The sequence below is a fragment of the Zonotrichia leucophrys genome, chromosome 15, assembly GCF_028769735.1.
Source record: "Zonotrichia leucophrys gambelii isolate GWCS_2022_RI chromosome 15, RI_Zleu_2.0, whole genome shotgun sequence".
Classification (NCBI taxonomy): Eukaryota; Metazoa; Chordata; class Aves; order Passeriformes; family Passerellidae; genus Zonotrichia; species Zonotrichia leucophrys.
The window spans coordinates 4,532,611-4,554,977 of record NC_088185.1 but is presented as its reverse complement, the minus strand read 5'-3'; the positions used below and the strand labels follow the sequence as shown (position 1 = coordinate 4,554,977).

Here is a 22,367-nt window from a genome sequence, read left to right as displayed (position 1 = left end):
ACACCAGGGAATGGAGTCGTTAAGGAATGACTTTAAATAAGCAAAATCTTGCATTAATGAAGCCTGTAATTCCAAACTAACTGCGAGCAAATGGGCTGCTTCGCTTTACCCAAGCTCCTAAAACTCAGCTTCTCTCTTATTACTATTTAATGTACCATAAGAAATCTTTATTTCTTTGTTTTATCCTTATGGGGAGTGACCTGGCTCCCAAGCACTGCTCAGGGAAGCACGTTGGCTTTTTCCCTCCTCAGGGCAAAGCTCGGGAGCTGCCAGCTCTTTGTGTGACAGATGGGGAGAGCAGAACCCTGTACAGCTCCTAAAGCCAGATCAGCATCAAGTCCCACCACTAAAAAACCCCTGCCCGCAGCTCCTCACCCTCTGCCCATGCTCATACTTGACCAAGGTGGAATTTTGCAATGTTAAAGTGATTTCTGGGGACCAAAGCTGCAGAAAATATCTGGTTTTTGTGGTCAGTGGGAGCAGCAACAAGAAGCAGGTGCAATGCTGAGCCTCAGCCCTGCAAAGCTCCTGGGAGCAGGGGAGGGATATCTCTAGGGTGTCCCTGTGCCCTCCTGGGCTGGCAGCACTTGCCTTTTGCTCCAGCCCTGTCCTGGTGCCCAGCTCTGCCTCCAGCCGCTCCTCCAGCTGCGCCAGCCGCTTCCGCAGGAAAACGATCTCGGTCTGGGCACAGTCAAACCTCACCTGCCACTCGTCCTCTGCCAACGAGAGACACTCAGGGTGGGTGCTGGGGGCCTGAGCAGCCCCTGGGGCCCTGCTGGGGGCAGGGGAGGGGATGCACAAGGGGCTGACACCAGCACAGAGCTTATGGGGCACAGATCTCCCTTGTGTGCCCCACTCACACAAAACACGTGCCCCTTCTCAGGCTCAGCTTGTGTGCCCATCCCATCCCATCCCATCCCAGCAGTGCCAGCAGCACCCTGGGGCACAGCACACCAGCCCCATGCCAGAGCCAGTGCTGTGTCCCCAAGCTGTCTCTGCCAGCTCCCACTGGATGAGAAATGCAGGGTGACAGAACGCCCTGGAGAGGCCAGGAGCTGCAGAGTGGCACTGACAGGGGGGAACAAACCTCTTCTTTCTTCTCTGTGGCCCCTCAGGTCAGGCTGGATGCCCAGAACACGCACTGCCTCCAGAGGGACATCCCTACCACCTCCAGAGCTGTGTCCCCAAGCTGTCATTGCCCGCTCCCACTGGATGAGAAATGCAGGGTGACAGAACGCCCTGGAGAGGCCAGGAGCTGCAGAGTGGCACTGACAGGGGGGAACAAACCTCTGGCCTCTTCTCCAGGTCAGGCTGGATGCCCAGAACATGCACTGCCTCCGGAGGGACATCCCTACCTCCTCCAGAGCCGCTGATCTTCATCTCACGCAGCTGCACCAGCTGCTGCGCCTCTTCCAGCTGCTTCTCCACCGACTCCAGCTTCTTCTGCACTTGGTCGTGCTTGCTCTGGGGAAGGGAGCAAGGGAGCAGCTCTACCCGGCTCTGGGGCATTCAGGAGGGCTCTGTCAGGGGGATGGCAGGTCACTGTCCCCACACAGGGGCTCGGGGATGTGGTACCTGCAGCTCCTGCAGCTCGCGGGTGCCCCGCAGCCGCTCCGCCCGCTCCCCATCCAGGGCCTGGCAGGCGACATCGCCCTTGTAGCGCTCGTCCGACAGCTCCGTGGTCAGGTCGATGATCTGGGGGAGCAGGAATCCACAAAATTAGTGGGAAAATTAGAGGGTTTTGGGGAAAGCTGCAAAAGGCAGGCTTCAGATACAGCAGAGCTGTGAGCAGAGCTAAAGCAGCAGCTATGGGATAGGTCAGCAGAAAAATTATTTAAACTGTAGAAAAAGCAAAGGCAAATAGAACAATGGCTTGTGTATTAACGCTTGTCTGAATAGCTCTCTAAGCTGCAGAAAGTTTATCTAGCAAGATATTAGGAAGGTTAAAGCTTAATAATGGAGCTCTGTGCGTTGTGATTTAAGGCTTACAAGTAGGTATTGTATTTGAAATAAGCAAGCATTGTTTTTTATCATTGCTTTAAAGCAAGCAAGCATTGTTTTAATCACGTGTGCTTATGGTGATTGGATAGAACTACTGTCAATATGCTTTTGCTTTGTGTGGTTGGTCAAGAAGCTTGTAAACTAAGTTGTAGCATTAAGTTTTTTGGCCTGCTGCTTAGATTGTGAGCTGCTAGCATCTTCCCATTGTCATAACCATGTAATGAGACTGATGCTGAAAAATAAAACAGCTCAAGACGCATTGTACAGCAGTCCCATCTTGTTCTCATTTGTAAATAGCCCCCCTGGATGGTGTCAGGGGCAGTCTGGGCATGGCTGGGGGGGTTCTGCCACACCACAGCCATGCTGACAGCTCTGCCTGCTCTCAGGAGTGCACAGTGTCCCTGCCCAGTGTCACCAGTGGGAGCCCAGGCTCCTGCCTGTGCCACGCTGCCTGCACTGCAGGGCTCATCACAGCTCTCCATTGTCCTACTTTATTGCATTAAACTTCCTTTGAAACCAGGAGCAGAAGGGGAGAATTATTAATCCAGAAAATCAATTCCATTTTCCGCAGAGTGGACGGGCACATGGTCCTTGCTGCTCAGCCAGTCCAGCGAGGGGCTGCAGAGCCACAGCAAAACACAGCATTCCAACACTCCTGTGTCTGACAGCATTTTAAGGCACCTCACATTGTGCAGGCTCCTTAGGGAGTCCCACAAGCTTAACCCAGTAAGCGAATCCCACAGGATTTCTCTCCCTGGTGTTTTCCTAGGTCTGCCCTGAGGCAGTTCCCTCACTCAGCATTCCCAAAGAGCTTAAACTAAATCATCTTTACCCTTTCCCCAGGGATGAGGAGGGTCCTGGCCTTGAGGGCTGTTGGCTGCAGCCTAGACCCAGCCCAGCCCTGCTGCAGCCAAGGGAGCTGGGAAAACCCAGGGTATTTATAGAAACCTTGGGAGCTCCTTCTCCTCGTGATGCTTGGCAAAATCCCAGGCACAATCACAAGGAGCTGTGCATCTGAGAGCAGAGCCCACAGAGGACCAGCAGCCAGCTGGGAGCACTAAATCCCAGAATGGTTTGGGTTGGAAAGGACCTTACAGCCCATCCAGGACTTTAAGGGACACCTTGCACTAGCCCAGGTTGCTCCCAAGCCCCATCCAACCTGGCCTTGCATATTTTCAGGGATGGGGCAGCCACAGATTCTCTGGGCATCCTGGAGTGATGCCAGCCTGGAATTGTGCAGCTGGACACTGCAGAATCCTGTCCAGGGGACCATCCCTGGTAGCTTCTCCTGCTCTGCTGGAACTGCTGCTCCTGTTCATCCCCACCAGCTCCCATCCCAACGTGGCCAAACAGGGCTGTGCCAGAGGTCTTGGGGTCTGTATCAGGTTTTTTGGGGTCTGTATCAGACATTCTGGGGTCTGTATCAGGTGTTTTGGGGGCTGTACCTTGCTCTCCAGACTCTCTGTAGTCTGTCTGAGCTCGCTGCACGCCTGCTCAGATTTTTCCAGCTTCCTTCTCAGCGCCGCCAGCTCCTCCTAGGGAAGATTGGAAAAAAACACACAGAGAGAGAGAGTGAGTTCCAGCGTCCTCGGTTTATTTATGAAAACCTTGTTTTCTGCTCAAAATAAGTGGAAGAGACATAGCTGCCTTATTAATAAAATTTACCAGGCAACTTTGAAGGCTGCTCACTGCAAATTGCCGGGACTACAGCTCCTGACATGAATTCCATCGGAGGGAATGTCAGCTTTGCTGTGTGTGGAGCATGTTTTATGAGAGAGCAGCAAGCCTCAGAAGCCTGGGATGAACAGCCAGGGGCCTGGATCGTGCCCAGGGAGTGTCCCAGGGCCCTGGCAGGTATCAGAGCACGGTGCAAAGGCACGGTGTTGGCTGTGATTCCTTCCCAGGCTGCAGGAGCTGCTCCGTGCAGCCTTGTCCTGCTTTGATGTCCAACACTGAGCGTGCAGAGTGGTGATAAAAACAGAGGTTAACAGATGATGGGGCCTGATGGATCCCAGGTGGGTTTGGAGACAAAAACAGAGGCTTAGGCAGCTTTTGTTTCATGTGAGCCAGCCTGAAAACATCTTGTTAAAACCTCACTCAGGCAAGAGGAGGAGTGGGACTCCAGGGAAGATGGGAATTTAGCACAGGTCTCAGAGGGTGCAGAGAGGTGAAAGGAGCAAAAAATGTCCATTAGCGTCTCCCATCACCCAGGGCAACAGTGGGGACAGCACAGAGTGGAGTCCCCTCTGTCACAGGAGTGTTTGAATGCTCATCTCAGCACCCCACAGGCTGACAAACCCATCCCCAGGGGTTTGGCTCTTACACAGCCCCTGGAGCTTGCAGAGGGCACAAGGAGGGCAGTGGGGGATCCCTGGGGTGGGGTTTGACTGTGGGGACATGGTGTGTTTGCTACTGTCCCTCTAAGCAAGAAGTCACTTCTCCCTCCACAGCCCTGCAGAACGCGTGACACTGGGCTAAGAACAGAGGGCAATTTCTGGATGGTAGGAAAAACATCTTTGCTGGGCAGAAGTGACTTCCAGCTTGAGCAATGCACCAGGCAGAGCCCCTAAAGCACCCTGTCCTATCTCCCTGCTCTTCTAAGCCTTCTGATGTTTACATTCTTGTAACAAACCTTCTCATGCACTTTCCTCTAACTAATTATTGTTTTACATTCTTTTCTGGAGGAGAAATTTGATGGACTGTTGGTTTGTCCAGTGTCACTGGAGAGGTGGCACTGTCATCCTCCAATCCATTGTCATTTTTTGGAAAAATCTATAAACACTGGAGTCAGAAATTAAACTTCCCTTCTTTTTACCTTGGAGATTCCAGTGTGTGTGTTGTTTTATTTCATGTCCTATAGTGACATTGTCCTGTCCCATCCCAGCCCTTGGCACTCACCTCCTTGGCACGGAGCTGCTCCTCAGCAAGGTTCACACTGAGCAGGGGCCTCAGGTGGCTCAGCAGCTGCCACCAGGGCCAGTGCCTGACTACCTGGAACACCTGCAGGTTCTTCTGGATGCAGCGGATGGCCAGGCGCTGGATCTGTGGGGACACAGCAGGGCTGACCCCCACCCAGCTAGGGAACACTGGGCTGGGACACCAGGCTGGACAGGGAAAGGTGGCAGAGGAGCTCAGGGATGGCAGCACAGCATCTCATGGCTGCAGGGGAAAGCTTTAAGGAGCTCAAAGAGCTGTTATTTGGGTGCTGTGGGCCATATCACAGGTGTGGGCTCAGCTGTCCCCAGCCCACAGGATGGGTACCTTCAGTCTCTTGAACTTCTGGCGGCTGAGGAAGCCCTTGCAGGCAGCCTGGAGCAGAGTCATCTTCTGGGCTATCAGCTTGTCCCGCTGCTTCTCCAGCCTGGAGATCACCCCCGGCTTCAGGAACACCTGGCAGCAAGGAACAGGTGACACAGCCCAGGTCAGGAAACTCTCCTTCCTCCTTGAGAGAGGCATCGACCATCACAAGGTGCAATTCCTCAAAATTTTCCTGTGGGATGCTGCCTGTTCTCTCCTCTGTGGGGATGGATGGGATGGGATGGGATGGGATGGGATGGGATGGGATGGGATGGGATGGGATGGGATGGGATGGGATGGGATGGGATGGGATGGGATGGGATGGGATGGGTACCTTCACTGTCAGAGGATTCTGACAGGTGACACTCAGATGCACATGAGTAACAGCAATTATGTGTTACAATAGCAAAACCAAAATAAACCAGATTGTTTTCTTTCTCTGAACTGGCCAGAAACGGCTCAGAAATTACAGAGATTTGCTGATGCCATCAGACTCAGGCCAGTATCGATCTCTGAGTGTCTGAAGTGTCTCTGAGTCACTGCTGGGAGAAGCTCTTGGAATCCAGGATCAGGAGCTCCCAACCATTTGCACGACCCAGCTTTAATAACTCTGAGTGACCCGGGCAAGGCCGGGGCTGTGCTGAGAGCTGCATTTTAACCAAATTGAATCACAGCACAACCCCAAGGAGAGCGGCTCTCTCATGAGCTGATGCTATGATTGCTCCACCACCCATTCAATTGCCTCGTTAATGTCTGAATTAACTCCCCAGCCCTGCGAGTTTCACAGCTGGTACAAAATCAATGCTCAAAGCGACGGCGGAGCAAACCCGGCCCTAACAAAATGTGACCGGGGCTGCCACCGTGCTATTGATTAAGAACGAGGGTTCCAGAGAGGAGATAATTACAAACAGCACAGTGCAGGATAAAAAGAAAGTCATTTTGCTCCACGGAACCGTTCTGTGAATTCTTTCTTTACAGACTCCAGAGCTGAAGGCAAGCGCGCACGTGAAATTAATTTTTCTTTCAGACCATCGCACTGAAGTTCAAATGTGGTTGCTGTGACAGTTCCTGCTCTGCAGCAAACCCACAAGCTGCCCAAGCCCCCTTCACTCCCAGGAGACATCAATGGTAATTAGGGACTTAAATACCACCAGGGGCTGCCTGGGTTTTGGTAATTAGGTACAGGATTTACCCTGGGTTCTGCTTTCAGATGAGAATTACGAGGTTTTGCTCTGATATTTAGTGAGTCTCGGTTTCCCAGCCCACGTGGTGCCACGTGCAGCAGTGGAGGAGAGCCTTTGTCACCAATTTGGGGAACTTTGGGCTGCTGGGGAGCCTGGCATGGGGCTGTGCCCACACACGCAGAGCAATGGGGAGGCAGGGCACAGTCGCGGTACCTGGGTATGTCCTATGGCAACGCTCTTCTTCTCCAGATCCAGTGCCTGGAACAGCTCCTCGATAGCCTGCAGAGAAGGGACAGATCATGGGACTGCTGAGGGAACACCCACACCCTGCTGGGGGCTGCTGAAATGGGGTGCAGAGACCCCCAGCCCTCATGGGCACCTGGTGAGGGTTCATCCAGCCCTGCCTTCCTTTCCTCCTCCCCTTGCCAAGCCCAGTCCCAGTGCAAGGACTTTCCTCCCCCTGAGGTTTTCAGCAGGATGGCGAGTAGAGTTCTGAAGCTGCAGGTGGGATTTTCCTCCTTTTGCTGCCATCTCTGTTCTGGCAGAGCCTTGGTGCACGGGCAGGAGGTGACACAGGGGACAGTGCCTGTGTCAGAGCACTCAGTGCTCCCCTCCTGCCCACCTCACCAGCAGCTCATCCCACGGAGCCAAAAACAGGGGAGAGCTCTCCCCTGAGACCACAGCACAGAACTCCTGGAGGATTCAAGCAGAGTATCCCAAGGAGAAGCCTGAACTCAATTACTCCAAGCTTTGGACCAGAACATGAGCACAACAGCAACACCAGCCACTCCCTGGATGGATGGATGGATGGATGGATGGATGGATGGATGGATGGATGGATGGATGGTTTGAAAGCCCCAGGGCTGCAGAAATCGTAACAAAAACCCTCTGCTAACACCTCACCCCACGACATCATCTCATCTCCTCCCTGAAGGCCAAACCCACAGAAGGAATATTCCAGCACGGACCCTGGAGCAGCAGGATTGCACCCCTGGCCTCACCAGCAGCCGTGCAAGGAGGGCATGGAGCACAGCAGGGAATGAGATGTGGATCACAGAGCACAAACACCGTGGTGAGGAAGCAGCAGAGCTGTGGCTGTGCCTGTTCTGGTGGCACTGATGGGACCAGGAGTGGTGCAGGGCTGTGCAGGACAGTCCCAGCCCAGCACAAACGCAGCTCTTGCTGTCCCCTCACAGCTGAGCCTTCCTCCTGCTCCAGCAGCCAGGTCAGTGCTGTGTCCCAGGCAGCATTTCCCAGTTGACAAGTCCTGGTGGCAGCGAGCTCCGGGGAGGATGGGATTTTCCAAATCCGCTGCTTACATGCTGCTGACAAGGCACCCTCTGCCTCCGACAGCATTTCGTGGCAATATTGACCTTTCCCAATTGTCAGACTTGTCTTATTAAATCCCGAGGTCTTAACTGCCTTTGCACATGCTGGCTGCAGTTTGCACAACACAGCACGTGCCCAGCTTTAATTCAGCTCCTCTCAGCTCTTGGTGGCTCATTCACAGCCTCATTCCAGGCATGGCTTTGTGCTGGTTTTGCTACAAATTTACTCAGAAACAAACAAAACTGGCAGGTGTCCAGATTCCCTCCTGAGCTCTTTTCGCTTTCAGCATCACGGGGTGAGGTGAGGAGTCACCCCAGGTGATGCAGGTGATGGCCAGTGCTCAGAAGATTCCACAGTCCCTGCTCTCTTGGGTTTCTGGGAATGCTTCCTGTCTTGCCCTCAGGTTTTTGGGGAGCCAGGGAGAGGGACTGGACCACAGCAATGCCCACATCCTCCCCTCAGCTCTGGCATTACCACAGCCCCACCGGGGGTCTCAGCCCGTGCTCCGCAGCCCAGCACACACCTTGCTCTCATCTGGCACCTCGTAGGCAGAGTTGTGCTTCTTCATCACCTCGGGAGCCAGCACCTGGAAGCGCCTGCGGAACTGGGTGAGAAGCAGCCGATCCGAATAGCCTGGGGGCACATGGGGGCTGTTGGGGGCTGTGCCACACCCAGGGCATCATCTGAACAGTCTGGGGGCTGCACCACACCCAGGGCATGATCTGGATACCCTGGGGGCACACGGGGCTGTTGGAGGCTGCACCATACCCATTGGCATTGGCACACTGGGGAAGGATCTGCTGGGACATCCTGTGCACATCAAAGGGCACCAGGGGTGGAGGGGACATGGGGAGCTGCCATGAGAGAGGAAATCCCTGCAGTCAGGGCAGGGAGTGGGCACCAAGATGAGTTTGAGGTGGCCAGATGCCACCCCAGCACCTTGTGTGACACAGGACATGCCCCTAGGCCTCTTGCATAGCTCCCTGTCCCCATGGCATGGGATGTGGGCAGTGCAGGCCCAACCTGATGCTCCACTGGAGCTGCAGCCACAGAGTTCAGGCAGGAGAGGGGCTCAGAACCCCTGCAAAAAGCAGGGATAAAAATGGAGGAGAATTTTTGAACGGGGAATTTCTGAAGGAAGGGAGGATTCCTTGCCTGCTGGTGAGAAGCAGGTGATGAGCAAAGGCTGAGCAGGGGCAGGGAGCTGCATGTGAGACAAGCACAGGCCAGGATCTGGACATACCGACACGGTGGAGGCGCAGGGCATCCAGGAGCTGGGTCCCCTCCAGCTGTGTCCTCAGGGCCACCACGTCCAGCTCTGGGGCTGCATCTGGCGGCGCTGGGGGCCGAGGGACCGACCCTTCCCCGCCCATCCCCGGGAGCAGGCAGTGCACAAAGTGCAGCTGGGAGCGCCGGAGGAGGTTGGTGAGCGCATCCTGCAGGGGGGCAGAGTCAGTGGGGATGGAGGGGACAAAGGGACAGCGCGTGCTGGCAGTGGGAAAGGCTCCCTGTGCCACCTGCAGGGTGGAGGGGTCAGCTCTGCGTTGGGAACAGCCTCAGTCAGAGGGTGAACACAGGGGATCAGCAGGACCCTTCCTCCTGATGCGCCACATGTTCAGGTGATGGCCAGAAAATGTACCAGGATTTGTAGAACCATGGAATGGATTGGAATATTAAAGATCATTGAGGTTGAGGGATGCTGGGCAAGGGGTTTACCAGGGACAGCCACGACCCCAAAATGGGCTGGCCAGGGACTCAGCAGAGCCTGAGCCTCAGCTCCTGAAGGAGTTTGGGCACTGAATGAGGGGTGACAGCGGCAGGAGCCTGGCACTGCCGACAGCCCAGGGCTGGCTACTGTCTGAGCACGTAAGAGGATTAAAGCAGCGAGGTGCTGGTGTAATCTGTGTGAGATCTCTGTTTAATCTGTGTGAGATCTGACATCTGTGTGTGATCTCTGTGTAAACTGTGTGAGATCTATATGTGATCTGTGTCTAATTATCTGTGACCTGTGTGTAATCTGTGCAAGATCTGTGAGAGATCTGATGCTCCAAGGGGAGCTCCACTGGAGCTGCAGCCACAGAGCTCAGGCAGGAGAGAGGCTCAGAACCCCTGCAAAAAGCAGGAATAAAAAAAGAGGAGAATTTCTGAATGGGGAATTTCTGAAGGAAATGTGTGTAAACTGTGTGTGATCTTTGTGACATCCGTCTGTGATCTGTGTGAGCTCTGTGTCTAATTATCTGTGATCTGTGTGAGATCTATGTGTGATCGGAGATCTCTGCACGATTTGTGTGAGGTCTGTGTGACATCTGTGTGTGAACTGTGTGCAAACCGCATGAGATCTGTGTGTGATCTGAGATCTGTGTCTGATCTGTGTGAGATGTCTGTGATCTGTGATGTATGTGATCTGTGTGTGATCTGAGATCTCTGCACGATTTGTGTGAGATCTGTGTGAGATCTGTGCATGATCTGTGTGCAGTCTGAGATCTGGGTGCCATCCGTGCCTGATCTCTTTGCCTGGGGGGCTCTCCCTGGGTGCCAGCAGCTCAGCACCCCTGGGTGGCCACATCCCCAATAGGAACAGGCAGGATCTCCCTGATGGGGCTGCAGACACCCCTGTAAGGCACCGTATCCAAGCCAAAACCCCCCCGGGTATCCCCACGCCGTGTGCCATCACCCCTCCATCCCGCACCCACCGGCACTCACCGCCTGCAGCTTGATCTGCGCGCACACCGACCTCTTCCTCACGGCGGCCAAGCTGCTGGCGAAGGTTTTCCTCAGGCAGGCGTTGCGGTGCAGGTTGGCCTGGGAGCGCCCCTCCAGCCCAGCCAGGGCAGGGCAGCACAGCGGAGCCTCTGCCCGAGCCCGCACCAGCTCCCGCACCGCGGATCTGCGGGACGGACACACAGACACAGACACACAGACACACAGAGCCCGGGTCGGCATCCCAGCTTCTTCCACAGGGATGCAGCACCAAGCGCCCCACGTTCCAAAACTGGTGCTGTGTCGCAGACATCTTTTATGAAAAATCCTTTCCTTAGCATTTTTCCTCCTGAGAAGCTGAGAGGCTTCAGGAACAAAATGTAAACATTGATTATCTGCTGCTGTGGAATGCAACAGGTGCATCTGTGATTGGCCCATGTTGGTTGTTTCTAATTAATGGCCAATCACAGTCCAGCTCTGTCTGTGATTCCGTCCGAGCCACAAGCCTTTGTTATCATTCTTTCCTATTCTATTCTTAGCTAGCCTTCTAAAGAAATCCTTTCTTCCATTCTTTTAGTATAGTTTTAATGTAATATATATAATAAAATAATAAATCAAGCCTTCTGAAACATGGAGTCAGATCCTCGTCTCTTCCCTCAACCTGAGACCCCTGTGAACACCATCACAGTGCTGCTCTGAGGTGTGGAATAGGGTGATGGGACGCCCACACGCTCTCCATCCTCCCTGGTTGGAGCATGGAGGTGTTCTCTGCTCTGTTACAGCTTCCCTGGTTTGAAGCCCAAAGCAAATGAGCCAGGAGCATGCAAGCAGAAGGTTAAAATCCCCCTGTGTGCACAGACACCTGCAGCACTTCAGCTCCCTTTCAATTCCAATTTCATTCACAAGGCTGCTCAAAGCAGAGGGAAAACCTGGGCAGCTGCTGGGGAAGCCCCACAGCTCTGACTTGTGCAGAGACACCTTCCACTAGCCCAGGTTGCTCCAAGCCCTGTCCAACCTGGCCTGGGACACTTCCAGAGATGGAACAGGGCTTTACTACCCTCACAGCCAGGAAATTCTCCCCAGTATCCCACATAACTCTGCCCTCTGGCAGTGGGAACCATTCCCTGCTGTTCACACAAGGGATGCCCCACTCCACCCTCTGTCTCCAGAGCTGGGGCAGGTTTGAACTCAGGGCAGGGCCACCCCCAACCCCCTCCCAAGGGCACTGTGGCACCTGCTGGCACTTACACCGTGGAGTTCTGCAGCACCTGGATGGCATTCTGGGCCGACAGGTTGAACTTGGCCTTGCTGACCCAGCCCGTGAGGTCGTAGCGCACGGGGGCCGTGCCCAGCTGGTGGCAGATCTCGAAGTGCAGCATCTGCTCGCACCTGCGCAGGTGCCCCTCACCTGTGGCAGTGACAGCACCCCAGAGAAAAACCCAGTGAGGGGTTAAATCATCCACATCTCCCCAAAATCCCAAACCCAGCGATGCCAGAGGCTGGGCAGCCGAGCCGAGCACAACTCACCGTCCTGGTGGGGAGCCTTGGTGGCGAAGTAGGAGCAGAGGCGCTCGAAGGCAGTGCCATCCCCAGAGCCTGGCACCAGCACCTCCTCATCCAGGATCCACAGCAGCCCCCGGCGAGCATCCCCAGTGCTGCCCTTGAGCACCTGCGGCTGCTGAGTGTTGGGGTGGGATGTAAGAGCCTGCCTCAGTTACCCCAGTCCTTCCCCACGTGTGCCAATCACCTCTTCTTTCCCCCTCCCTGACCCCTGCTGAGTGCTGTCCGTCAATCTTGGCATTCCAGAAGGGCATGGTGTGATTGGCAGAGTTCAAAAGATGCCTCTCGGCCCTGGGGACATTGGGCCATCCAGGTGTCATTTGTCCCCTGAGATTTCCTCCCCTCCTGTACCTGGTTGGTGGCTCCCTACCCCTTCCCTCCCCTCTCCCTGTGGTTAAAAGGAACAGCAATCACATGGTTTGGGGAGTTCTGTTGGAGCTGTTGCTGCATTCAGAGGCCTGTGGGCCAGGAATAAAGCTCTGGATCAAAACCTCCATCAGAACCGACTCCTTTCCTTCACCTTGCCTTAAATCTTCTCCACCAGAGGTAAACCTGAGCTCCTGCATGCCTGGATTGTCCCAAGCGCCCAGCTGCAGCACCCAGCCAGCCAAAGGTGTCTCTGAGGTGAAACCACCACAGCTGCCACCTTTGGCCAAGCAGCAAGGGCCAGATGAGCCCAGGCACGTTCCATCCGGCTATATTGGTATTTAATTCCAATACCGAGGGACACGGGGGGCTCCACCACAGCCTGCTCCCACTGCCCAGCTGTGCCCCCAGACCAGAGCAGACCTTCCCCAACCTGATCCAGCTCTGCACATCACCCTCAGCAGTGTCCCATCACCCCAGGATGGAAGGGGTGACGGAGCGCGGAGCTCAGTTAGGGAGGGTGTTTATAACTAAAAAGCAAAAACTCCAAAGTGGATGCTGTGCCCCCCTCTCCCTGCAACACCTCAGGTTGCTCTGGGATGCTCCCATTTTTTTTCTAGAGCCCTCACTGCAGGATGCAGAGGAGACAGGGTACCTGGGAGCAGCTCAGGTCGATGATGGACAGCGTGGCCAGCGGAGAGCGCTCTGGAAGATCAAAAGACACCTCAACATTTTCCTGGAAAACATCATTTAAAAGCTTGTTTCAGTCAAAAGACACTTCAACATTTTCCTGGAAAACATCATTTAAAAGCTGGTTTCAGTCATGGGATGGCATCTGGAAGTCTTCACCACCAGGGAAGGGCACATCTATCCTTACTCAATGATGTCTGTGTTAAACCATAGGAATTCAGCTCTTTTCCCAGGGCTGGAGGCATTATGGTAACTCCTCCAAGCCTATAATAAGTTCATCTTTGCCTGTAGGTTTCTCAGCAGCTTATTTCTGCAATAATTTATCATTTTCCTTTCTATCCTCTATTATTCATCACCTGAGGAAAAAGTCAGCTGCGCCAACAGAAGGCACAAAGTCTGCTGAGCTGCAGCAAGCGTATAATAGAATTCCAAAATGGTTTGAGTTGGGAAAAAATCATCTTATCCCAACAACCCTGCCATGGCAGCTTCCACAAAGATGCCAAGAGAGCAGAAACAGCCAAGAGGATTCAGAATTGAGGCAGGGGGTGGAGAGAGAGGCTCCCCCAGCCCTGCTGCAGCCCTCCCAGCAAAGCCCTCGTGTTATTCACTCACACCACAGCAGGACTCCTGGGCACAAAGGCACTCCCAGGTGCTGGGATCTGGTAAGGACCTGCTCCTCACCTCTTTGTACCTCTCTATCTCCCTTAGGAAGGTTTTCTCATAGAACAGCCCCTGCAGCCTCTCCTGGACGTAGTTGTGGCACAGCTCCTCGAAGGTGGCCGCTCGCTCACGCCGCTGCTGCCGTGGGCTCTGGAAGCCAGGGGTGTCCACGATGGAAATGGAGCCCATGGAGAGGTGCTGGGAGGAGAAGGACCTGGGGAGAGCCACACACAGCACCAGGATTTACCCACAAATGGCAGCAGGGTGGTGCCAGCTGAGCCCTCACAGTGCCACAGGAGCACAGGACACTGCAGTCCCCAGTGCCAGCGCTGTAGCCTCAGCTCTCATCACAGAGAGCAGCAGGCACAGCTTCCCAAAGATTTTTTCTGGAGAAGCACAGAGAGAAGAAAAAACACAAATTATTATCTCTATTCTCTACTCTTACTATTTTTGCACATGTAAAATGTGTCAATAAAATTATTTACCTAAAGTAATTTAATTAATTAAGCACCAGTGAAAATTGTTTTGTTTCCTTAGTCAACTGAGCCAAACCTGTATCTAACTGTCTGGAGACAGTCACGAGATTATCTTTAGTATGTATCTTTAGTATAGTATAGTTATAGTAGGTTTTTTGAGCTAGGTCTTACAAGCTTTTGGAGGTCTATAACACACCCAAGATAGCTCAGCTACTTTTGGAGGCATAAAAGTCAGCAGGATGGCTTCTGTTGTAGTGTTGGAAACAAAAAGGTTTAATAAAAGGCAAAATAACAAACAGAGAAAAACCGAGCCAGGTGCAGGAGGTCCTTGCTCTTGGTAAAACATCTCACAAAAGTGATTAGGTTTTTTGTTCTTTTTCTAGTAAATTGCTTAGGTGGGACTTTTTGGCTCTTGTCTAATTAGTTATTTTTAAGTTTGAGGTGAAGTCCCCTAGCCCTATAAAGTGGCTTTTTCACCTAATCAAGGAGAGAGAGAAACTTCTAGTCTTCTTTCCTTTTTGAGGGGACAAAGGCTAGTTTTGTCACAGAGGGAACACTCCTATATAGTATCTCTTTGGTATAATTATAATATTAATATAATATAGTATAGTTTAAATAAAGAAATTGTTCAGCCTTCTGAATCAATATCAAATGCCAATCAAAATTAAATGCCAATCATTCCCTGCACTAGGGGCTCCCTACATTCTACAATACCAGCGCCACTCCCACACAAGGATTTTCACACAGCTGCCTGTTTTTCCAGCAGGAATCAGCCACATGCTCCGTGCTGCTGGAGAAGGGGCTGCCAGCCCCAGCCCCAGCTCCCAGCAGCTCCTTGGTACCTGTTGATGAGCGAGACCACAGCAGCAAAGAGCTCCTCGTAGAGCCCCGAGGCCATTCCCTCCACACACTCCACTCCCGTCATCTTCGGCCCTGGCACAGCGAACGGAAGAGCAGGAAACACTTTTATTTCCATCCCAGGTTCAGAGCTGAGCTGAACTGGGATCTGGGATTCCCTGGGTTGTGGTGCAGGAGAACCCACACAGCTCCACAGCACATCCCCTGAGCCTGCCCTCAGCTCTCATGGATTTAAGGAATACAACCATGTCAAAAGTCCCCTCCTCAGGTTCTTGCTTTTATCAGGATGACTTGCAGGGCCCAGCTGGAATTCTGCTGCTACCATGGAATCATCAAGGTTGGAAAAGACCTCCGAGATCATCAAGTCCAAGCTTTAAGGAGTGCGAGAAGGCTGACCTGAAATCCAGGCAATATCTCACCCTCCCACTTAACACATGCTGGGTCTACCTCCATGAATCAGAACCATACAATAATTTAAGGTTTCTGGTGGCTCAGCAGCACAATCCCTGATCCAGATCTCATTGCAGGGCACAGGTGCTTGGAGCACAACACCAGCTAATTTTTGGAGTTTGGGGATTTCCCCATTTTTCTAGGCAGAAATCTCACAGCATTTAAGCCACATCACTTATCTGAATTCATCTCATTTCACCTGTCCCTAAGGACGGTTAGCTGGAGAGCTGAGGGCAGCGATGTGACATAGCACAGTTAATGATTTTATTAATTTTAAGACCTACCTGGGCCTCTCAGCCTGAGAAAAACAGGACAATTTGTCTCACCATTCCCTCTCCCCCAGAAGCAAAGGGGAAAGGTGATATGGGAAACATATATGTATATGAAAACTCAGAATTTTGGAAGCATGTAATGTACTTAGGTGGGTGGAGGAAAACAGAAAAATATATATATAAAATATGTATATTATATATATTTTAATATATCTATTTATATATAATATTTTATACATATTATGTGGTATATGTAATATATACTATAGTATAGTATATTTTTCTTATATTATATTATATTATATATAAATATATAATAATATATAGGTTATATATAGGTTATTTAACAAATATGCAAACTGCAGAACACAGTTTCTAACACGAATGTAACTTGCTAGGTAGAGACAACTTGTAACAGAACACATAAGAATTTAGTCTCTAGGTAAAGACCATAAAGATAATTCAGTAAAGCAAAACTCAGGTACTGTTGAAACCCATAAAGCAGAACCTTTCATTTAAGGAGCCAGCAAGAACCAGGCTCCTGGTTTTGGACCTCCACTGTGCCTGCCCAGAAGAAAGGGTCAAGCAGTGAACATTGATGAAGATGATGTTACTTCATCAAAAACGCCCACCCAGGACCACCAGGAGGTGTGGCACCACCAAAGACTCTGGGTGGTGAATGGGCAGGCAGGGAGGTGTGGGCTTGGGGGCTCAATGTGTGTTTAAACCTGAAACCCATCTCACCTGTCTCAGAAATTTTGGTGGAAACATCCCCCCATGCTCCCAGCTGCAATAAACCACACTCATGCATCCCAGCTGCAATAAACCACACTCATGCATCCCAGCTGGAATAAACCACACCCATGCATCCCAGCTGCAGTAAACCACACCCATGCATCGCAGCTGGAATAAACCACACCCATGCATCCCAGCTGCAATAAACCACGCCCATGCATCGCATCTGGAATAAACCACACCCATGCATCCCAGCTGCAATAAACCACGCCCATGCATCCCAGCTGAAATAAACCACACCCATGCATCCCAGCTGCAATAAACCACAGCCGCTTTACAGTTTTAAATTGTAAACTCCTAATTCCACAAATGAAAGCGATGGGGATGGCGGTACCTGGCGGGCTCTCCTCTGCCTGGGGGCTGCCCCGTGCTGTCACCTGCGCCAGGATGTGCCTCAGGTGATGCTTGAAGACAGCGCTGCCCAGCTCCTCCACGTCGCAGCCCAGCACCTCGGCAGCTCGGCTGGCGCTCTCGAACCTCAGGAACTGCTTCCTGCCCACTGCGGAGGGGCACGGGGGGCTCAGCATCACCAGAACGCCCCCTCGTGCACCCCCAAAATCAAAACGGTCTAAAGGGGACCAGGCGAACCACAGGACATCAGAGTTTCAGCAGGGCAGAGCAGCAGATGTGCTAGTGGGAGCTGATGGGATTAGGAAGCAATCCCTGGAAATCCGGGATCACCTTTCAGGGTCCCAGCAGTGTTTGCTGTCCCTGCAGGCGGGAGCAGCAGTTCCTCCCCTCGAGCAGACACGGCTCGCAGCCGGTGATAACGATCCCAGCTTAATGATTTAAATCAATAGGGAAGTCATCTGCAGGGTTAATCCTTTTACAAATCCAGAGCAGAAAGGTGCTGTGGGGGAAGCCAGGCAGCACAGCTCAGAAACACAGAGGGATGAGCAAAAATGGGAGCAGCCAAAATCACCCAGAGACCTCAGGGTGGCACTTTTGGGTGTTGGATGGGGAGCTCGGGGGCTCCCGGCTAAAATGGGCCCTTAAAACACAGATGGAGGCTGGTGGCAGGGAGAGGGTGTGGGATGGAGAGTGAGAGGTGCCCACACCCTGGGAAGCTCCATGGGAACCCTCTCCTGGCTGAGGGGATGCACAAAGCAGGGCTGGAGGGCTGGGGGTGCTTTATGAATCAGCCCCCTTCTCCCTGCCCCTTTGATCCTTCCCCAGTATTTCATTGCTGACTGAAGGACTCCAACATCAAGGGCTGTGCTGGAGCAGGCAGGGGAATTGCCTCAGCACTCCAGGCTTTGATTTATTCTGTTTCCACTTGTTCTTGTCTGAGCTGGCTGGACGGACGCTGATTCCTGTCAGACACAAAAGCTCTGCATGACGGGGAGTTGGAAGGGCTGGGGGGGGCTGCACAGACCTGGCTGGGATCCCACACTGACCATTCCAGCACCCCACAGTGCTCCAGCATCCCAAAATACCCATTCCAGCGTCCCACAGTCTCCCACAGTGCCCATTCCAGCATCCCAAACTGCCCATTCCAGCATCCCTGGGATAAACAAGAGGGTCCACTCATCCCTGGCACCCCCAGGCACCATTTTAGCTTCCATGAGCTATAACCAGCAGCTCCAGACAGCTCTCCTGAGTGTGATGTGACCATGGAAAACTTGCTGACTTTAACACCTGGAGGGAATTACTTTGGCCCAGTAATAATTGAGAGAATCAGAAGGAAAACACAGGGTCAGCACACACAGGGGCAGCTCAGCCTCTCCCGCTGCAGCCCCAGCCCATTTCCAAACTGCTCAATGCCCGATTTCCTGGGTTCCCAGGGCATGGTGCCACAGGGGTGGGTCTGTGCAGGGCCACAGCAGCTCAAGCACTCACCCTGGGCTGTTGCTGGTGATCTCACTGACCCCAAAATTCCCCCCCGGCTGTCTCAGTGCTCCTGTCCCTCCTGCTGCCCCTGACTTCTGCAGGGTTTGGGGCAGCTCAGTGTCCCCTACCTGAGCAGCAGGTTCCAGCCCTCCTGCCCTGTGGTTTTCCTCCATCCAGAGGAGTTCTGGAGGGTGGATTTGCAGCAGCCAGGGGTTTTGGAGTGAGTCCTGACACAGCTGTGGCACCAGCAGGGCTGGAATGGCAGTCACCACCATTACAGGTGGAGCCCACAGGGAGCTGGGAGCCACAAAGCTTTATTCCGATATCCTGATATTGTGATATTCTGATGTCAGGCAGCAAAAGGACAGCGTGAGAGCGAGCTGAATGCCGCCCCTGCTGCGCCCCAAAACTCCCTTCGGCTTACAGGGACAGCAAATAAATTAAACCAGGGGATTTTCTGCAGCCCACAAAGGGACTGGAGCACTCAGGTGAATGGTGCCCGGGGTGCCCTGCTGGCCTCCAGCTGCCAGGCTGCTCTGCTAATAAAAGAGCTGCTCGAATACGTTTCAAAGGCAGCTGGGATGGAGCAGAAGGAGCTTTTGAAATTCAGCCTTTTCTTCTCAGCCTTTTTTTGTAGCTGCAAATGCATTTTCCACCCCCAGCCAGGGAGAGGTGGTGCTGTTCCCTCCTGGTTTATTCCTGTACAAACGGAATGGGTGAGGAGAGAAGGGAAAAAGGTGCCTTTAACCCACACTGGGGCCCGTTTAACACGTGCCAGGGATGGGGATGGAGGAGGTGCCTGGCTGAGCTCCTGAATGCCCTGGAAAAGCAGTGCTGAGCCTCCCTTCGGTGAGATTTCAAGGAGAGGATTTGGAATACACAACATCAAAGGGCATGAAAGGGGAAGGGAAGAGATGGCTATCGGGAGACAGGTTTAACCACATTAAAAGAGTCGTCGCCCCCACTGAGACTCTTGCTCCACCCGGCTTTGATCCATTTTTTATCCATATTTCCTTTCATTTCTCCCCTTTTGTTGACACACGGCGGGGGAATCGATACCAGAGTGAGCGACACTGAGACATGATCTGCTTGTTAATCCCACACCAGAGAGTGCTCAGAGCCCTGCCTGGGTCTGCTACTCCCATTGCTGCTCAGAGAATGGAGCAGCATTTGTCGTGCACAGAATTCCCTCCCAGGCTGATTTACTGAGGACAGAATGTGCAGGAAGTCTGAGCAAAGCAAAGCTCCTTGTGACCACCCCTCCACCTGCCACTGAGCTGGGCCCTCCCAAAATGACATACATTTCCAAAATCTGCTCTCCTGAAAACTCACAGGGCTGAAAGACTTCCAAAAATTTTTGGCCAAAAGCCTTCTGACACTCATGACACATAGGGTCATCTATAAAAGCTGGAAGGGCATTAAGGTAGATGGAGATGAGGAAAGAGAACACCAGAAAGAAGGAGAAGAGAGAACTCACTGTAAGTCATGACAGCATCTATCCTTTTAAAATAATTAATAAATGATTAATGGCATAAATTACCATAAGATGTGTTATGACATGTTGCAGAGACATTTATAAATGTCTGTGCCTTAGTTTATGGCAGCCTTTATTCAGTCCTCATAAATTGAAGGGTGTAAATCAATGTGGCTGCCTCTGAAATGGGTTAGAGCACGTCCTAAAATCATTTGTAAGGGATAAGGCAATTTCTGCTCATCCATATTAGCAAAGTCTCTATAAATACAATCTTCATCCAGACACAGCCTATTATAATTCAGTTACTGTGGTAGACACTCAAGAGATGATTAAATTAGTGAAATTAGTGCTACCTGGAGCTGTCCCTTCATGGTGTCATTGGGGACAACGTGCCAACAAAGGAGTCACCCATCCCAGTCCTTCCCAAGGAGTATAACATCCTGTCACCATCACATTTTCTGAAAAATCCCCTTTGCCCAGGATTATTCTCCTGGAAAGATGAAAAGCCTCAGAAAAAAAAGGAAAACAATATAATCTCATTTGCTTCTCCTGTGTTTTGCTGCTTTGGAATGTGGAAAGAGGAAAACAATATCATCTCATTTGCTTCTCCTGTGTTTTGCTGCTTTGGAATGTGGTTGGAGATTGTTTATCCAACATGAGAACTGTTTTAACTTAATGATCAGTCACGGTCAGGCTGTGTCAGACTCTGGAGAGAGAGTCACGAGATTCATTATCTTTTAGCCTTCTATCTGTATCCTTTCTCTATTCTTTAGTATAGTTTTAGTATAGAATTTTTTTATACAATATAATAACATAAAATAACAAATTAGGCTTCTATGAATATGGAGTCAAATTCATCATTTCCCCCCTTCATCTGGGGACCCCCAAAACACCACAACACCCAGAAGCCCCTTCCCGGTCCTCACGTGGCCAGGACAGAGCTGCTCCAGAAGCAGGGAGGACAGCAGCAGGACATCCCACCTCCTGCCATGCAGGAAGAGCAAGGAAGAACTTGGAGCCACCAAAAAACAGAGCAGCCTTGGGATGAACATCACCCCAAGCACTGATCCCTGCCAGGACGCGCTCCCTCCCCTCTCGGGCACAGACACACGGTGTGAGGGAAGCAGAGGCAGGATTTCCCTCACCTTTGCAGGCTCCAGCAGCTCCCAGGTGGTAGATTCCAGCCAGGACACGCCACACAGCCCCCTGCTCCTCCGCGGTGATGCCCAGCGTGCCCATGGCAGCCCGGAGCTGGGAGAAGGCCACCAGGGCTCTCTGCTTGTCCTCAGGCTGCAGGGGACAGAGACAGGGCTGTCACTGGCTCTGCTGGGCACTGTGCCCAACAGGAGGGAGAGGGAAACCAACAGGACAGCAAAGGGAACCACAGAAAATTTGGAGCAGGTGTGACAGACACATTTCCTGAAAAATCCCTTTGCCAGGATCTTTTCTCCTGAGAAGCTGGGAAGCTTCAGCTGCTCCGTGTTTTGCTGCTTTGGAATGTGATTTGGAGAATTGTTTACCCAGCATGTGAATTGTTCCTACTTGGTGACCAATCTCAGCCAGGTGTGTCGGGACTTTGATCAGTCACAAGATTTTATTATTTGTTCCTTTTCTTTGCCAGCCTTTTGATGTCTCCTTTCTCTTTCGTTAGTATAGTTAGTTTTAGTATAGTATAGTTTTAGTGTATCTTTACGATATATATAATATAATATAATATAATATAATATAATATAATATAATATAATATAATATAATATAATATATAGTAAATTAATATCATATATAATAAGTTGTTTATAGTTCTATTTTATTATTTTATTATCACATCTATAATTATATCTAATATAATATATATAATAAATTGATATAATATATAATAAATGATATTATATGGTATGATATGATGATATGATATGGTTAATATAATATCAGCCTTCTGAAACATGGAGTCAAGATTCTCATCTCTTCCCTCATCCTGGGGACCCTCAAACACCCCCACAGGCAGGTTCCTTGGGTGCCTGTGAAAGGAGGGTAAAACCCCATCTCTGAGCCCAAATCTGCTGCATCAGCAGGGTGAGGATCTTGCTGTGCCCTCCCCGGAGCTGCTGCTCCAGCAGTCAGCTCCTCTGGCTGCCAAAGTGGAGCAGGAGCTCCCTAATGAAGATGGAATATTGGATTCATCAGTAGATGATGTAACTGCAAATTGCTGCGATTCATCCCAGCACTTTTGGCTCGTGGACAATCTGCTGGGGCTCTGCAGACAGCTCAGACTAATGAGGGGCTGGAGGTGGGAGGCAGCTCTGGAGCTTTAACCCCTAAAATCCACATTCTGTGCTGCCCAAAGGATGCTCTTGCCCCTTTTGCTGCAAGGGAACATCAGGGGTGGGTGACCCTGGCGCAGCAGGATCTGGTCCCAGGGTGGCTG

The 22,367-nt window shown here is 51.8% G+C and overlaps 1 protein-coding gene across 1 annotated transcript in view; it reads right to left on the bottom strand.

The window, feature by feature from the left end:
• The window catches only part of MYO18B (myosin XVIIIB), a 62,274-nt gene that overhangs the window by 28,770 nt on the left and 11,137 nt on the right, over positions 1–22,367 (bottom strand). Inside the window, exons 13-29 of the mRNA XM_064727222.1 lie at positions 21,088–21,232; positions 16,973–17,137; positions 15,106–15,196; positions 13,809–14,001; positions 13,093–13,173; positions 12,039–12,186; positions 11,760–11,919; positions 10,515–10,698; positions 9,055–9,247; positions 8,335–8,444; positions 6,696–6,761; positions 5,263–5,391; positions 4,900–5,043; positions 3,447–3,536; positions 1,576–1,695; positions 1,356–1,464; positions 592–716 (exon numbers count right to left, since the gene is read on the bottom strand). Coding sequence (XP_064583292.1) covers positions 592–716; positions 1,356–1,464; positions 1,576–1,695; positions 3,447–3,536; positions 4,900–5,043; positions 5,263–5,391; positions 6,696–6,761; positions 8,335–8,444; positions 9,055–9,247; positions 10,515–10,698; positions 11,760–11,919; positions 12,039–12,186; positions 13,093–13,173; positions 13,809–14,001; positions 15,106–15,196; positions 16,973–17,137; positions 21,088–21,232 — 2,253 coding nt within the window. The remainder of the gene's footprint in view (positions 1–591; positions 717–1,355; positions 1,465–1,575; positions 1,696–3,446; positions 3,537–4,899; positions 5,044–5,262; positions 5,392–6,695; positions 6,762–8,334; positions 8,445–9,054; positions 9,248–10,514; positions 10,699–11,759; positions 11,920–12,038; positions 12,187–13,092; positions 13,174–13,808; positions 14,002–15,105; positions 15,197–16,972; positions 17,138–21,087; positions 21,233–22,367) is intronic.